Raw genomic sequence first — 17,717 nt, 5'->3', positions numbered from 1 at the left:
ATCCGCGGCAGTGGATACACGTCCTTATGTGTTACTTTGTTTAAGTGACGGTAGTCTACGCAGAAGCGCCAGCTGCCATCCTACTTCTTGACTAGCACGACCGGCAATGCCCATGGACTGCAGGAAGGTTCAATGACGTCTTTTGTGAGCATTTCTTCAACTTTGTGCTGGGATAACTTGTCGCTCAGCATTATACATGCGATAAGGTTGTCGTCGGATGGGGCTGGCATCTCCAGTGTTAATCCTATGAGTAACAAAGGATGTCTGACCCAAAGGGCAGTTATCAAAATCAAAGATGTCGCGGTAGGATTTCAGCAGGTGCCGGATGTCAGCTGTCTGTGCTGGAAGAAGGTCTGGAGCGATCATCTTGTCGATGATGGCATCCGCTGCGCTCTTCGAGGATGAAAATGGAGCAGAGGACGAAGAAGATTCGGCAACGAACGCCGAAATGGCAGCATCTAGAGCGCACCAGCTGAAGTTTAGGATCGGAAGAGATGCTGTATTTCCCGTGACTGTCAAAAGTGTGTGAGGCACGGCAACATTTTTGGCCAGCAGAACGTCAGCAATAGGTGCCAACATGTAGTCACCATAGGGAACAGGAGGGACAGATCTCAGGTTCACGTAAGTAATGGCTTGAGGTGCTAGGCGAACGTGATCTGCAGAACACAGACGGGGTTGAGCTGGTGTTGGGTCGTCATGGTAACACGGTAAATCAAGTTGAAGCATGCCGGTTCCACAATCAATAAGGGCAGAGTGGGCGGATAAAAAGTCCATGCCGAGGATAAGTTCATGGGAACATTTCTGAAGCACAGCAAATAGCACTGTCATGGAGCGATCAGCCACGCTTATACGCGCGGAGCACATTCCAAGCATGGGAAATGTGCCGCCGTCGGCGACTTGGATGAGTGGCATTGTGGGTGGCGTTAAAACTTTCCTAAGGCGGCAATGAAGTTCTGAATTCATCACTGATATGTGAGCCCCTGTGTCCACAAGTGCAACAACAGGTGTGTCATCTACTTCAACGTCAATAAGGTTGCGTCGAGTCGGCAGCATGGTCAGAGGATTTGGCGGGCAAGTGGTCGATGCAGCATCACCTCCGGGAGCTGCATCATCTAGTTTTCCCGCGGCAGGTGGTCAGTCGGCGAAATTGGGGCGAGCGAGACGATGGGCGACGGGAGAGCGGTGAACGGGACTGGTGAGCATGCGGAGATGGAGAGCGACGACGATATGGCGGCATAGAAGGAACGTCTTCACTGGTGGCATAAGGTGACTCCCGGTAACTTTGAAAGTGTCCATGATCCCTCTCTGGCAAATGGGGGTACCCATAGGATGCCCGATGCCAATACCACCGAGTGTTACAATGGCGGGCCACGTGTCCGATACGGTGGCAGTTGAAACAAATCAGGCGAGGGCGCGCCAGAAGGATTTGGCTTTGGGCATACAAAACAGGGGGTCGACGACGGTTGATTGGCTGAGAGGGAGCTGTAGTGCACTCGGAGGCCAGTCCAGCATTGGAAAGCTCTTGTCGCACAATGGCATGTACCAGTGGAACCATCTGAGGGCTAGAGTCACAGGCATGGGAGCACGTGGACGCAGGAGACAGAGCTTCAAGTTCACGTCTGATGATTTTGGTCATGTGCTCTGCAGTTAACGACGTATGTAGCGCAGGCCTGTCTTCGCACGACCAGGTTGCTGCTGTGTTTAGTAGTCGAATGAAATTTTGGGCGATACGTCGACTTTTTGCGGCCTCAAAACGCTGGCACTCCTTGATGATGGCATCGACCGTGTTGCAGTCCATGCATATGAGAAGGTTGAATGCATCATCTGCAATGCCTTTCAATATGTAAGCTACTTTTTCGGTTTCTTCCATACTGTTGTCCGCTTTTCGGCAAAGGGCAAGCACATCCTGTATGTAAGTCACGTAGGACTCTGATGACGTTTGCGCACAAGATGCCAACTCCTTCTTGGCCGCTGCCTTTCTACCCACAGACTTGCCGAAAAGGGCGCGCATCTTTTCTTTGCACGCATCCCAGCTTCCAATTTCATCTTCGTGGTTCTCGAACCACACTTTCGCTGTTCCTCTCAAGTAGAACAGGATATTGGCTAACATAAGAGTTTCATCCCAGCGGTAATTCTTACTTGTACGTTTGTACAACGGCAGCCATTCTTCAATGTCGACATCATCCGTGCCACAGAACGTGCCAGGATCTTTTAGCTGCGGAAGGACAACAGTTGTTGTTGTAGTCGCCTCGGTGGGAGCCGGTCCCTGGTCTGCCATGGGGGAAAAATCTAAGCGTCGGCCACTGCGGAGCTTCGTTATATCGTGTTGTACCCCGCACCTCCACCAAATATCACGGGGATGAGAGAATGAATGAAATAGATACATTTACAAAATATACAGGGAGAGTCAGAGGCAGCTGCAGCCAAGATGGAAGAACAGCAGCAACAACAACACGAGCACGGTCGCTTTCATCGTCTTCGTCGTATATGATGCTCTTTCGTTGCCGATATCGTGTAACAATGTGTATAAAAAGTTGCATACATTAGAAATGTGATCAGAATTCACAAAAAATTCCACAGTTTCCCAAAATACATTATTTGCTCAAGAGCGTAGAGCCTAATAGATCACATCAACTATGCGGGATGCTTTACACTGAAGTTGCTGAGTCCTCTGCCAAGAGGACGGTGCAAAAGACAAGGGTGCAGAAAAGGGAACACAAGAACCACACATGAGTCTCCTTTGTGTATTTTGTGCTGCCCCTAGCTAGGTCACAATGCTTCACGAACTAGTCATCATTCACTGTATTTTACTAACTGCCTTTAACTACACTTGGCCTAGTGGCTTTATGAATGACATGCATTATTGGCCCACACCCCCCAATTTCATGAATTGCCTTGGGCACAGTGAGTCGGTGATCCCTGGTGCAAAGAGTAATGGCTGCGTTATCTACAACCCAAAAGTTGCCCCCAGGAGTGATGCACTGTACAGAAGAGGTGCCTTCTGCTGAATTATATGCTAGCCTTACCATCGACCGTTTACAGCTAATAATAATTGTTCGAGTTTTACAAGCTATCACCAAATATGATTATGCGGCCCTTGAGCTTAGAAGCACAACAGTACACTGCTGCAGTGTGCCTTTTCGAAGCTGGCTGACCTCACTTGGAATGTGAGCAGACCGTCGCTCGGACTGCAGGTGTGAAGGGAAAAGAGGTACCTCCACGAAAACAACCTGCACACACACTCTGCACAGATGTATGCCTTTTTCACGATGCCACAGCATTAGTGCCCTTCCCCTAGCTGAAAAGCCGCAAACCAGGCTTTTGTTCTGGTGAAAACGGTTACCCCTGCCCCTACCAAAATGGCAGAATGAAGAAAACTGAGTGTACCGCGAAGTGAAATCGCAAACGCTGACCTTCAAGAGTGACGCAGTTGACCTTGTGCCGGCGGCTTGCGTCTTGAGCGTCCTTCAGGCTTTCGCAGAGCAGCCATTTGCCCAGCCAGTGTGGCAGCAGAGGAGCCAGATCGGAGTTGGTGCACTCTACCATGTCAAGCAGGCGCCTAACCTCCGGCTGTAGGATGTGAAGGTTTTCTATAATTAGCGAGATTTCAGTAATGTATGCATTATACTATAGGACAGTAGGTGCAATTGACAAATGGAAGCAAGTACCTTCACGAGGTGCATCCACTTTGAATGACACTTGAAAGTCAGCCTTACTTTTCAGATATAGGATGTCAGACTTTTTGTGAAATTGTAGACAGTCTTTTGTTGACCCAGTGATTGTGCTAGATGTTTCTTACTATTACAATCGAACCCGCATATCTCAAGGAGACCACAAAAAAGTTCAACATACTGGTAAAGCAGTGTGTAACATATTTTACAAATTGAAAATTCTTCAGAAGGCTCTTACAAGTGTACACCATACACAGTAATTTGTTATGTGTAGGTTCGATATATGTGTGTCGATTGTATCAAAGGTAATGATAAGGTAATGTATGTATAGTGGGCCAGAAAAATTAAATTACGCAGTATTTTCATGGCATAATAATAATCTCTGGCTGATGCCTCTTTACAAATGACTTGCAACAACAAAAATGTGCACCTCGTATTTTTTTTTGTGAAGAGCCTAGAGGGCGAGAAGGATGATCAATGAAGAGACTCACAGCTCAACAGTCCTCAATGAGCACAATATTGCATTTGTCTATTATATTTTACAATCAGACTCCAGTTAAACTTCACTTGAACGAACTTCACGGGACACCAGGAGAAAGTTTGTTAAACTGAAGGTTGGCTGAACTGAAATACTAGTTTTGTTGCAACCTATTATAAGGAGCTAAAGACGTCAGTTGCGAAATAAAATTTGAATACTTTTATTTGCTATGCAGCTTGTTTGATTGTGGATTTCTATTTATCTAGCATGTTTTGGAAAATGCAGTAATCTTTACGGCACTTGTGCGCTTAGGGCTGCAGTGGTCATGAATTGGGTCGCTGTGTCCCAGCATTCATAAGCCTTCTCCGGCACAACCCTTTGTCAAGCAGCAAAGGGTGTCACGTTTTCGAAGCACATCGGTGCTTGTTTATTGAAATTCCTGATGTTTCCACTACAAGGATTACTTCTTATGCCTCTTCTACTTCCCAAGGTAGGACACTCGCTACAATATCTGCAGACATAATGGCACATCTCTCAATGTAAAAGCTACAGCTGAAATAGTCTTCAAAACGCGAAGCACTTTCTGTACCCAGACTTTCAGACAATGAGGAATGTGATGTGAGAGGCACAGGATGGAGTCACAAAATTTATTCATAGAATAGAAATGTGCTCTGTGCTACAGTGTATATAATTTTATTAAACTGAAATGTGTTGGCACTGGGTCGAATGGGGCTTGAGCAGATGATTTTTAAAAAGTCAAACTACGAGATAGTTCACTTAAGTGATGTTTTATTGTATATCAGACTTGAGTAAATCAAAATATCCTTTGTATTAAACTATTTTTGAAAGCTACAATAATTTAACGTCAATGCATGGAAAAATTTACAACTGAATTGAAGAAAGACAGCTGGAACACTTGATATATAAAACACTTGATATATGGAACAACGGGTGGCATGCAACTACCCAAGAAGTTGGATTTCCCACAAGAAATTGGTGTTTCCTCAACAAAGCAGACTTTCTCTCATGCATTTGGGAGTGTCAATGGTGTGGTTAGGAGAGTACCACTCAGAGCAAGTAAAAACTATTGCATACTAACGCATGCTTTCACCCATGATTCATCATCGTTGCAGCCGTCACGTATGGTTACTCTTTGATTCTCCGCTAAATTTGTTAACGCAATGGCTGTCATAATAAGGAACAATCTAGCTGTTCTGTGCAAAGCTGGCAACAATTAGCACAGTCAACTTTAGAGAACAAAAATCTCATGTCATTACTGTATAGAGAATTGAAATATGAACGCTGGGTATGATATTGAAAAATAGTGCCAACATTATTGCCGAGGCATACATATATTTCCCACGCCTGGCAAGTATGCTCAAATGCATTTGAAGATGTTAAAATTTACATAGATACTGTATCATCTGACCTACAGCTTTCCCCCCTGTGCATAACTTGCACCTCCAACTACAAACCGCGGAAGCATGAAAAACGTTAAAATACTAACACATTGTCATTAGCTGCCTTCTTTGCATTCTTGCAAAGCAGTGTCAAGAAGCCAACTTATGCATCAAGGCTTCCATAAATAATAGAGTAAATTCTTTAGAAGCTTTGTATCAAGTTATAAAATATATTGCACTAATGCCCATTTTTTAGAAAGTTTGATATATGCACGTTTGACTGCATACATTTCGGTAAATTTTGGGGGTTTCACGCAACTAAACGCCAGTATAATTATGAGAGCTGCTGTGGTTAAATGCTCGTCTGGTTCCTTACGAAACATGCATCACCACTCAGAACAACTATTCAGCTTATCGTAATATGTGATTCACATTCCTTTGAATAGGTAGCAGCACATACTCCCTTTACTTCTGGTAACCGGTCTTGCACGGCGGTCTTGTCCAGTGCCTGAAAGCCAACGTACCCTCGAGTCTTCAAGGCATAGAACTTGCGCAAGAGGGTTGTTGTGGCCGAACAGCTTCGCACGAGGTGAGTGAACAGTCTGCAGTGGAAGAAGGTGCAGACTTTGAAAATGATAAGAGTGAACAACTTGAAATTCTGAACTCTTGGCAGATATAATGCACTTAAATGGAATTGTTGCTCGAATGCAATAACTGCACCTAATATGACTGGTATTGTGCTCAAACTTTGCACTTTTGTTCATCTCTCATTAAACGTAACCCTGGGTAAAGGGCACCGTGTACCACCTCCTGTAATTTTGTAACATTTCAAGTAAAAGCAATCGAGTTCAGAATGCTGTCGTGATCAACAATGCCAGAGCCAGCACTACAAGGCATGGGCACCCCGCAAAAATAAAAGAAACTGTCCCGCCACTTCTCGGGGGCTATTGGTAATCCTCACCGTATGGTTCAATGCCAACATTATAGTGTGCTCATGTCAATCCCAGAATGAACCCATTTGTGAGCTTGCAGGCACCCTCGCTCACAACACTTCCCCCTCACACGGTGATGAGGAGCACTCCTCGAAGAGGAGAGATGAGCAAACGAATAAAGCAGAGTGAAAAAAAGAGCGAAATGAGCGGAAGCCCTTTTTGGATAATCAAAATAATGCAACTCCTCTCTTACAGTACTGTGTCGAAAAATTTTCACGGCCACTATGTGTTAAAGACTCGCGCACAATTGCAACACCATAGCTTTATTTTGATCTCTGGGTGGTTTAGGGGCCCTTTAAATAGAACATAATATTCTGGTCCTTTCAAGTTTCATTTAATGAGAGTCATACTGACTTCTCACTTTGTTTGAGGAGTGCACTTCACAATTTTTGTAATGTTAAAAGTATACGCACACACATGCACACATGCCCGTGTGCACAAGAAGTTGGGTGGTATTTGGCATCTTGCCCCTACTACAAGCCAACCTAGACTTGTTAACTACAAATATTGATGCAAGAACATGTTAAAAGCAGAGCTCTTAAAGCTCGAGGTATAACGTAGGGTGTCTGCGAAAAACCCTCCGCGCCGTTGCTTATCAATAACCGAGCCGCCGCTGCGCATCACCTGGGTTTAACCTCGCTGGATCATGCATGTGCCAAAGAGCAGCCACCACCATGCCGTGCCCACAAACAAGCAGCTGAAGCGGCTGCCCTGCCAAGTGTGCCCGATGAGGCGTGAGCCGAGTACAAGCGACGCAAGGTCTGTATTTCTACCGGTGGTGCCACAGTCAGGTTTTCACATTAGCTTTTAGCGCAGGAGTTGGAAAACTTTTGCATGGCCTGTGACAGGCTATGGTTCAACTGTACTCTGTCTACACCTAGAAAAGGCCCAACGTCAGCCAAGAAGGCCACGTTAAGCCCCTAAGATCAACCAGCTTCACTGTTTCTTAAGCTTTACCTTGTTTTCTACGCTTGTTCCATTGCCATTTTTACCATCAGACCACAGTTTCGAAGATATCATTCTGTGCAAGATGCAACTACCTTATTCACAATTTCCAGGATCTCACAAACAATCACACAGCAAATGATCTAACCAAATCATGTGCACAATGCAAGCACCAACGTACATTATCAAACATTTACAATATCCAGATATTACGCTGGAATGCATGATGAAAGCTGTATATATGACTGGTTCATTTGTCTTGAAGGTTAATGTTTTGACGATTGACAACCGTGCTTGCCACTGCCGTGATCTTTAGTGTCAATGACTTATTTTTCTTGTAACAATTTTGTCCAATCAGCTAACATTCATGACTTGCAGTTTCGAGAGACCTTATGGTTCACCAATGTCTAATGTATTGTGAAGAGGTTTATTAGTCGTTAACGACAACGGCAAGACAGGGTGATGAACCGTCCAGCAGAGACCGGCACAGCAGGTAACCGAAGCACGAGCCGAGAGAGCCTGGCGTTGGCGATGCTGCTCGCTGCAGGCACATCTTCTTCTTCACAGTATAATATGAAGTATCAGATTTACTGAAGCAAGCATATCAAATGAATTCGTTTCACTCATTTCGAGATGTGCTGATTGTACGTAGTACCACATTTTTTCACATTATGGACCGAACTTGCAACTTTTGGAAGGTTGCACTTTTCATCCTTGTCAGTGGCAAATTGTCTTTACGTTCACTTAGACTTTTTTGCATTCATATAATAATTTGTACAGAAGTTAAAAGACTAAAAATAATGTCCCAATACCTTCGTGAACTTCACTGCCAGTACGTTATTTTCATAAATGTAGTGAATCCTGTCATGTAAATATAAAGTACGCATCAAAACAGGCACCTTGCCAAACAACCGATCATTTTTGCCAGAATAAATCTGCACAAACACTAATTTACGAATGGTGGCAAACCAGAAGCAAAAACCACAAACGTCATAGCACTAACTTTTTGCCAAGTGCTGCTCCCAAAGCGGTGGTCAGGACATCTGGCACTTGTAAGTGATCAATAAGCATTCCCATGTACTCTCCAATGGCCGGATCATCAGGGTTTTCCAGCACTTTTTTTAAGCCTTGCCAACCAGCAAACTCGGCCTGCAATGTCAAGATAGTGTGTTGTAGTACTGCCACCTCATTACAACAGCCTGTACATCGATGCAATCACGGTAGCATTAGCTGCCAGACGTTGTTGCCGAGATGCACATTGTATGTTTGTTGTATGGCAGTCTACAAGGCAACTAGACACTTATAGGCCAACTGCTGTAAACCAAATAGTGTGCTAAATATAAGCAATGAACATGTGCACTCGAAATAACCACCCTTTCAGCATAACAATGCACGCAAGGCAAATGTTGTCAAAGAGACTACATACCCTGCCCATAGCAGCAACCATATGAGGCTGGTGCCGTGCAATAGCGTCCCGTGCCTGATTCAAACTGGCCTGGCAGTCCTCCTCCAGTCGTTGAGTGCCCCTGTGCAGCAGGATGAAACTTATGGTACCGGCATACGTGCAGAAATAATGTGAAAAAAAAAAAGCAACATGATTGATATGCGCTGCTTAATTTATACGGATAGAGTGTATCACTGCTTGCCATTTGCAACTGAAAAATAGCAAACTGCACCATGGGTCACGTATTTCAATGTAGAATTAAGAAATCGTAGAACAGGGCATGTCGCTGGAGTCAACACTTATACAAATGAACTTGTTTTCGTTGGACAAATTTGGGCACTGTCCTCTCACCTTGCTTTAGCAGCATAATCGAATAAAATGAAAAAGATAATACATACAAGGTCTATTAGAAAAGTATCTGACCTTTGGTGCAAGAAAATAAACTGGCATAATTGGAGCGTTGGAAACCTAATCTCCCTCAAAGTAGTTTCCTTGGGACTCCACACACTTCTCCCAGCGGTGTGGCATTGTTGGAATTATTCCGAGAAGGCCTCTTTCAGAATGAAGTTCAGCTCGAGCTGTCGTTGCAGCCATAATGTCCTCCCTTGTCTGAAATCGCTCTCCTTCCAATGTCCTCTCGAGTTTGGGAAACAGCCAGGAGTTGCAGGGGGCCATATAAAAAGAGCAAGGAGCCTGTTGGACTACAGGAGTTTTACTTTTCGGCAAAAAAGTCTGAACCAAGTGTGAGGAATGTGCAGAAGCATTGTCGTGATGGATGCACTAGTTTCCTGTTGACCACAAGTCAGGTCTCTTGCGCCGCACAGCATCATGTAGATGACGGAGGACATTCCTGTAGTACTCTTCGGTGATTGTTTGACCATTTGGTGCATACTCGTGGTGTACCACAACGCGGGAGTCAACGAAAGCACTCAACATCACTTTGACGTTGCTGAGCACTTGGCAGGTTTTTTTTAATCTTGATGACATGGAATGCTTCCACTGTAACAACTGGGATTTAGCTCCCAAGTAATAACCGTACACCCAAGACTCGTCACCATTGATAATAGTGTTCATGAAGTTAGGGTCACTGCTTGTGAAATCCAGCATGTCCTGTGAGACTTGAACACGAAGTTGCTTTTGCTCCTCTGTCAGCAATTTCGGCCCGAATTTCGTCGCAACTCTCTTCATGGCCAAATCTTCAGTCATAATGGAACGTGCAGAGAAAGTGCTGATGCCCCCTCTTTCGCAATTTCCTGGATAGTCACAGGACAGTCCCGCATCACCACAGCGTTCACTTCAACAATGACCTGGTCATTTCGGCATGTTGATGGCCGACCAGAAATCTTCACCAATGTGCAGCCGTCTTTCGTACCACTCCTTAATCTGTGTGCGGCTCATAGCGCTGTCACCGAAAGCCGTCTTGATCGTCCCAATAGTTTCTACTTACTTAGCTGTCGTCCAGTTTCAGGCAAATTTGATGCAGTAGCGCTGCTCCGGTCGCTCAATCATTTTCCTTGCAATGAAAAACCGAGAAGAGCGATGCGCACTACCTCACTGAAACGCTGCGCTGAAACGACTGATGCTATCGGCAGGCGGGAAAAAACTCACGCATGTGCACGAAGGTTCAAGGTCGGCTGATGCTAGCCCGCTTGTTTCAAATCCATCAGGTGCTTGCGAAAAAAAAAAAAAAAAAAGTCTGGCACTTTTTTAACAGACCTCGTATTCGTATGCTTCGTTATGACAACACTGTCACTTGTGTCCATTTGCGTGTCCAATATGTCCATATTGCGTGTAGGCAAGCATGATGGATGCCTGCTAAGCAAACTCATTCCACTGAAAAAGAAAGAACCTCTCTACAAAATTTACAGGTTGAGACATCAATAAACATTGTTTGTATTTGTGTAATTGTCACATCGTTGCCTACGAAGCATAAAATGGAGCATACAAAACACTCGTGCATACATCATCAGTCAGTCAATTATGTTTGATCATTTGCAAGACGTTACAGTGGAAAGGAACTTTCTTTCAATATCAGTGATAGCATAGTAGGTGGTCTGAGTTGACCTAACACTAAAACAGTGTTCTGGAATTGACTTAAACTGCCTAGTTTTTATGACACCACAAACAATTTCACTAACACATCGTTCGTACCAATAAAGTAGCACTTATGAAAAGATCACAGGTGGTGAGTAGGACAAAGACTGGACTCGTGATTCACTCAGCTGCGTAGAGAGTTGTGTGCACAGTTGTGTGAGGAACTTGTATGATGCAGCATTTAAATGGTTTTCTGTTCACAGAACTCGCATTCCTGGAATCAGCTTATGAACAAATGGTGCAATGATTCTAGTAGAGCCGCTACAAACACTAGAACGGCACACAGCACACATAAAAGACACAAAGTGTGACAAAAATGAAAACATTCTACAACACTGATTGCCGTGGATCACCAGCTGCCTTTGCATTGTACAATAATTATTAATAATTTATGAGACTTTATCATTAATGTACTGAGAAAGAATAACACTAATGTGAAAGAAGCAGGAAGGACAGCTGCAGGAGCTTGATGTTTGGCTGGCTTATCTGTGCAAGGGAAAGGAAACAATAACAAGAGAGAGCAAGTGCAGATGATCACAGTGTACAGCAAACAGTGTACACTTAGCCTACGTGCAGGCGTCGGTTCCAAAGCTTGGAGGCGATGCACGAAGGGTTGTAATGTTAACTAACACGTTAATTAACACATGGTGCTTTTTATCGTGATTCTAGACATAAGTCCTACAAGACATATTTACATTTCGGCTTCATAAAAAAAAAAAAAAAAAAAAAAAACAGGCCTGCATAGAAGGGGCAGCACAGTCACAACGAAAGCTGGAAGAGCGGCCTTTCAGAGCCTTTTCTAAACACTCTTTCAGTAGCTGGTACAAGCACACTTGCTGGGAACCCATTACGCCATAAACAATCATATTTTTTGTGTAGGAGGCCGCCTTTCACTATGCTATTCCTCTTCATTCTTTGGAGAAGCATGGTATCCGCTACACACTTGCTAGGAATTTTGTGAAATTTTTATATGCAGTGACTGACGACGATGAAGAAATATGCCTAAAGTGCATATGCATCACAGTTAATAGGTGATCAAAAACAAGCTTTTGTAATGGGTTAGAGCATTGGACGACAAACTCATTATGCAAATCACATTGTGCGATGCCTGATTGTTCCTTCAATGTTCTAAAACGCTTTATTACTCATATTAATGGGATTCCTTTCCTGACATCAAGCCTGCCTAAGGCCAGTTCGGGAATGAGTTCCAAGCACCGGCGTGGCTCAGTGCTACAATACTGACCTGACATGCAGGGGACCCGGGTTCGAATCCCATTGTATCCTCTATGTTTTTTTTTATTTATTGAATTTTTTTCTTACTTCGTGCGATACTGATTACGGACACTGGCAGCGGGGGCGGACAACTTTGGTGCAGCGCATGACCCGTGTCGCGACCTCATAACAGCTTTCGCTGTAAAATGCAGCTGGGATAATATGCAAACAGATTCTTGGGAACGGACCAGTAACTATGTTGCGGGCAGTGGCAGCAGTGCAAAGAAGCATGGGAAAATGTTGTTGGTATGCGATGGCCTTACATGTGTTTGTCGATGGCTGCATAGCTCTGCTTCTGCAGCTTGACAAGTTCAGCCTTCATGCTTCCATCCCGCTGTCGCAAGGAAGCCAGCTCTGCTTGTACCTGCTACTCGCCGCAGCACAAAACCAGCCGAACATCAGACAGTGGCACAGCTTAAACAGTGGGGTGGTTTTTCACCACAACAAACAGTGTTATGGAACAGACGGGACAGCATGCTCTGAACAGTCTTAAAATACCAATGATTTCATTTTAAACTTGCTCAGCCAGGGCTGTTAGCTTCCTATTAATGTGTGTTTAGATAGCAATTTGTAATGACACTCACTTTTTACATTCACGTTTTCCATTGTTTTCTTTTCTTTATCTGTAGAAATCATTTCGCAATGTTTTTTTTTGCATTATACTTTAAGAGCTTATTTTCTACTCTTGTTTTATGGTTGACCTCTGAATTGTTTTTGTTTTTTTTGCCTGCATGGCAAGCAAATGGTTTATGCTAAGTTGAGCTTTTCTCTCTACTAATAAATAATTTCCTTGTTTTCCATGAAGCAAAGTAAGGCAAATAAATGCTATTGTTTCATGTGCCAGAACCACAATATTGTTATGAGGCATTGTTATGAGGTCTTTCCATAAATGTGTTACATTTGTTTTTTACGCTTTCTCTAACTAAAATCATTAGCTGATACGACGTGCTTTGTTTGTTCTACTTGCTTTATTCACACAAACAAAAAAAGCACATATTTTTGCCCACATACATAAACAGCTTTCTCATGCAGTGTGGCGTTGCGTGAAGCTTGAAATCCGCCACGCCACCAGGATAGGATTTCATGCCAAGGCACATCTGCTATGGTCGGTCACTGAAAGATTCTCTGTAGCCATTGAAAAGTGACAAGAACAAAAATGGCTGCATTGCAAGTTGAAAAAAACAAAGACATGCAAAGAACATGCAGTCATAGGACATTGCTCAGCCAGGCCATGAACAAGCAGAGATGACTGCTAGCAAAAAGTCACATGCAAAGCTTGCCTCTTTCTCAGATATGCAGCGATCCCTCTCAGCACTGCTAGCTTGAAGCTCCGACTCAAGCTGTTCACACTGTGGATACATGACATCCCAAGAGAAGGTCGTCAACAAGGATACACAATCAGGGAGGACAAGACAATGAAACGTCCACTCATAAATGCATCATACAAAAGAAGGTGAAGCAGTCTGTACTCTCAGCTCGAAAATGTGTAATTAATGAAACATTTATAGACCAACTCAATTATTGACGCAAAATAAAGAAGGTCGAGATGAAAACACAAGACTGATTCTGATGTCTGAATGTGATGCACGCCTTGGGTGATGTCCAAGTCCTGAAGAACTATAGTGAGCAAAATATTGCAGCAGATGACGTGAACAGTTTTGCGATGATGGAGGCCCACTTAGGATTTATATTGAGGTCTGTTGCAAGACCTTAATTTGAGGCCTACACTACATCCTTCAAAGCAGACCAACATATCCTCATCTATCGAGGTCTGTTGCAATGAGTGTATTAGCAAGAAATTGATATACATTGTGAGGCCCAAACCTACATAATCGTCTTGTCTTTAAAGGGACCCTAAAATGTTTTTTTTCAAGTTTAGTCGGCGTTTAGGCTAGAGCATCATCACATCATTCGCACCCCGAATTTAGTGACACACCATGTACCAATGTCCCTACAGACAATTATATTATACCCTCCTTCTCACCTCTACCTGGACTACTCAACTCAAGAGGCTCGCCGGCATCGCTGGCGATCGCAGAGCTCTCAAATTTCGAAAATCGAAGAGCCCCTCTATGATGTTTTGAGAAATAAATGTTTTTTGACCTTGCACTTAGATATGGGCTGCGCAGCCCCAGTTTTCATTGGATTCGAATCATATGTTTGCCGAGATTGTACATTTATGTACTGCATTCTTTTCGAAAACGTATCAATGAGGTTCTACTTACTATAAAGTGATGAAATGTTCACTTACAGTCACAATAATCTGTAGTTGATTAACCACTGTAACGTCCATTCATTGCATATTTTGTGGCCTAAGTGTTGAACAGCTCTTGATGCCTATTTACTTAATTGCAATTCCTGTTTTATTTGCACTCATGTGCAATTAGTCTAGTAGTATCAAAACTTGTGGCATAGAATAGTAACCAGAAGTACAGATATTACTGTACAATATTACTGCACGAATATGCATTGCCAGCAATGTTACCTGCCATAACTTTGAACCTCTTATGCTCCTAATATATTGCCACGAACGTAATTACAGACAGCGACGAAACGACGTCTTGCTTGCCCTCAGACCAGGACGCAAAAGCCCTCTTCTTTCTTCACTTCCCAAGGATTCACCTACAGTTGATGGCTCATACCCATTACCTGTGACATTACTCCCTCTCCTCGAAAAGCATCGGCTCGATGCTGGTAATGAGCGTTGAGAAAAAAAAATTAGAAAGAAAAGATGCTACCATGGAACCCAACAACTCCGTCGTAAGGGGGAAAAAATGGGCTGGCGTCATAGAAGTACTCAATAAAGAAAGGAGTAAGTACACAAGGCAATAGAAAAAAAAACCAAAGTGACAAAAAATAGTCATTGCATGATAAGTTAGTCGACGTTCGATGTATGACGCGAGAAATATGGCTTGAGTCTTGACACGTGCACCACATCACTTTGTGGAAACCGACGGGAACGTCTTGGGGCGCTTTCAGGGAGAACTTCATACGTAACGTCACTGAGTCGGCGCAGAACTTTGTAAGGGCCGAAGTAGCGCCGAAGCAACTTCTCAGAGTGACCACGCTGTCGGATGGGAGTCCACACCCAAACTTCATCGCCTGGTTTGAAGGTAACCTCTCGGTGTGTAAGGTTGTAGCGGCGTGCGTCGGCAGTTTGGCGAGCCTGAATACGGCATCGGGCGAGTTGACGGGCCTCCTCGGCGCGTTGAGCGAACAATGCAGCGTCCGTGTTGAACATGCTCAAGTTGTTGGGAAGGAGCATTGCGTCGAGCATTGTGGTGACCTCTCGACCATGAACTAAGCGAAATGGGGTGAAACCTGTACTCTCTTGGACTGCTGTATTGTAAGCAAAAGTTACGTAAGGGAGTATATCATCCCAGTTCTTGTGATCAACGGCCACATACATAGATAGCATATCTGCAATGGTCTTGTTCAACCGTTCAGTGAGTCCATTTGTTTGGGGGTGATAACCCGTGGTTTTCCAATGTTCTGTACCACTTAGTCTCAGCACTTCTTGAAGCATCTCTGCGGTGAAAGCTGTACCACGATCAGTAATTATTACAGCTGGTGCTCCGTGACGAAGTACGACGCTGGTGACAAAAAACTGTGCGATTTCGGCTGCGGTAGCTTTGGGCAGGGCCTTTGTTTCACTGTAACGCGTTAAATAATCGGTGGCAACCACAATCCACCGGTTTCCAGACGAAGAGGTGGGAAATGAGCCGAGCAAGTCAATGCCAATTTGATGGAATGGTGTCTTCGGCGTGGCGATAGGCTGTAGTAGTCCTGCTGGTCGGACAGGTGGAGTCTTACGGCGTTGACAGTCGCGGCATGTGCGGACGTACTGCTTGACTGTCTTCGCGAGGCGGGGCCAGTAGTATGAGCGGCGAATTCTTTCCAATGTGCGCGTGTAGCCAAGGTGTCCGGATGATGGTTCGTCGTGACAAGCATGTAAAATATCGTCCCGAAGCGAGGTCGGCGCAACCAGTAGGTAAGTAGCCTGGGTATGGTCGAAATTTTTCTTATAGAGGACTCCATCCCTGATGCAGAACGAGGCCAGCGAACGTGCGAAGTTTCGAGGAAGGCTGCGTTTTCGGCCTTCGAGGTAGTCAATCAGCGGGCTTAGCTCCATGTCGTCGCGTTGTTGTTGAGCCAAGTCGGTTGCTGACACAGAGGAAAGGAATGTATCGTCCTCTTCAACGTCCGCGTTCATACTTCTAATTGGTGCACGTGAGAGACAGTCAGCATCAGTGTGTTTGCGTCCTGACTTGTGAACGACTGTAACGTCAAATTCTTGCAGCCGAAGGCTCCAGCGTGCTAGACGACCGGAAGGGTCTTTGAGGTTGGCGAGCCAGCATAAAGAATGGTGGTCGCTAACTACCCTGAATGGTCGACCGTATAAATAAGGGCGAAACTTTGTTATAGCCCAAACAACGGCTAAGCATTCCTTTTCTGTTGCAGAGTAGTTTTTCTCTGCAGATGATAGTGTTCGACTTGCATAGGCAATCACGCGCTCTACGCCATTTTGCCATTGAACCAGCACAGCTCCAAGTCCGACGTTGCTGGCATCCGTGTGTAGCTCTATGGCAGCGTTATCGTCAAAGTGACCGAGTACAGGTGGGGCTTGGAGATGGTTTCGTAGCGTGTCAAAGGCGTGATGCTGATCATGACCCCAAACAAACGGTACGCCGTCTTTCGTAAGTTCATTTAGCGGTTCAGCGATTTTAGAAAAGCCTTTGACGAAGCGTCTGTAATATGCGCAGAGTCCCAGAAATCGGCGGAGGTCGCGCTTGTTCGTTGGGACAGGAAATGCGGCAACAGCTTTCGTTTTTTCAGGGTCTGGATGTATACCGGCGTGGCTGACGACGTGACCAAGAAATTTCAGTTCCTCGAATGCAAAGTGGCATTTCTCAGGTTTGAGAGAAAGTCCAGCTGTTTGAATCGCCTGAAGAACTGCCTGTAAGCGCTGGACGTGCTGCTCAAACGTGTCCGAGAAGACGACCACATCGTCAAGGTAGACAAGACACGATTGCCATTTTAGCCCAGAAAGAACCGTGTCCATCATTCTTTGAAAAGTAGCTGGTGCCGAGCATAAGCCGAAGGGAAGGACCTTGAACTCGTAAAGTCCGTCAGGAGTAATGAAGGCGGTCTTTTCGCGGTCGCGCTCATCAACAGATATTTGCCAATAGCCGCTGCGTAGATCCATAGAAGAAAAGTAACGAGCATTGCGAATGCGGTCCAGCGAGTCGTCTATTCGTGGTAAAGGATACACGTCTTTCTTCGTGATCTTATTCAACTTTCGGTAGTCAACGCAAAATCGCAGAGTACCATCTTTTTTCTTTACTAACACAACAGGGGACGCCCAGGGACTGGTCGATGGCTGGATGACATCGTCCTTGAGCATCTGCTGGACCTGTTGGC

General features: G+C 44.7%; 2 protein-coding genes across 6 annotated transcripts in view; both read right to left on the bottom strand.

Annotated features, from left to right (window-relative positions):
• The window catches only part of LOC119169252 (structural maintenance of chromosomes protein 3), a 44,447-nt gene extending 31,720 nt beyond the window's left edge, over nucleotides 1–12,727 (bottom strand). For 2 of the 4 annotated variants that reach the window (XR_012887582.1, XM_037420366.2), the window contains exons 1-5: nucleotides 12,560–12,727; nucleotides 8,913–9,012; nucleotides 8,490–8,635; nucleotides 6,010–6,151; nucleotides 3,414–3,570 (exon numbers count right to left, since the gene is read on the bottom strand). Coding sequence is in view for 3 of the 4 variants with exons in the window: in XM_037420366.2 (XP_037276263.2) it covers nucleotides 3,414–3,570; nucleotides 6,010–6,151; nucleotides 8,490–8,635; nucleotides 8,913–9,012; nucleotides 12,560–12,618 (604 nt within the window). In the remaining variant the exon portion in view is untranslated. Of the gene's footprint in view, nucleotides 1–3,413; nucleotides 3,571–6,009; nucleotides 6,152–8,489; nucleotides 8,636–8,912; nucleotides 9,013–9,353; nucleotides 10,513–12,559 lie in introns of those variants that run through there. The other 2 variants (XM_075880283.1, XM_075880289.1) reach the window with 2 other exon arrangements.
• Nucleotides 12,728–13,366: 639 nt separating this feature from the next.
• Nucleotides 13,367–17,717, bottom strand: part of LOC142776505 (structural maintenance of chromosomes protein 3-like) — a 62,598-nt gene continuing 58,247 nt past the window's right edge. The window contains exon 12 of one of the 2 annotated variants that reach the window (XM_075880301.1): nucleotides 13,367–13,645. In XM_075880301.1, coding sequence (XP_075736416.1) covers nucleotides 13,517–13,645 — 129 coding nt within the window. In that variant the 3' untranslated portion in view covers nucleotides 13,367–13,516. The remainder of the gene's footprint in view (nucleotides 13,646–17,717) is intronic. The other variant, XM_075880308.1, reaches the window with a different exon arrangement.

The sequence above is a fragment of the Rhipicephalus microplus genome, chromosome 2 (assembly GCF_043290135.1).
Source record: "Rhipicephalus microplus isolate Deutch F79 chromosome 2, USDA_Rmic, whole genome shotgun sequence".
NCBI classification, from domain to species: Eukaryota; Metazoa; Arthropoda; class Arachnida; order Ixodida; family Ixodidae; genus Rhipicephalus; species Rhipicephalus microplus.
Note: the sequence above shows the minus strand (reverse complement) of the source record. Positions and strands in the feature narration are given on the sequence as shown.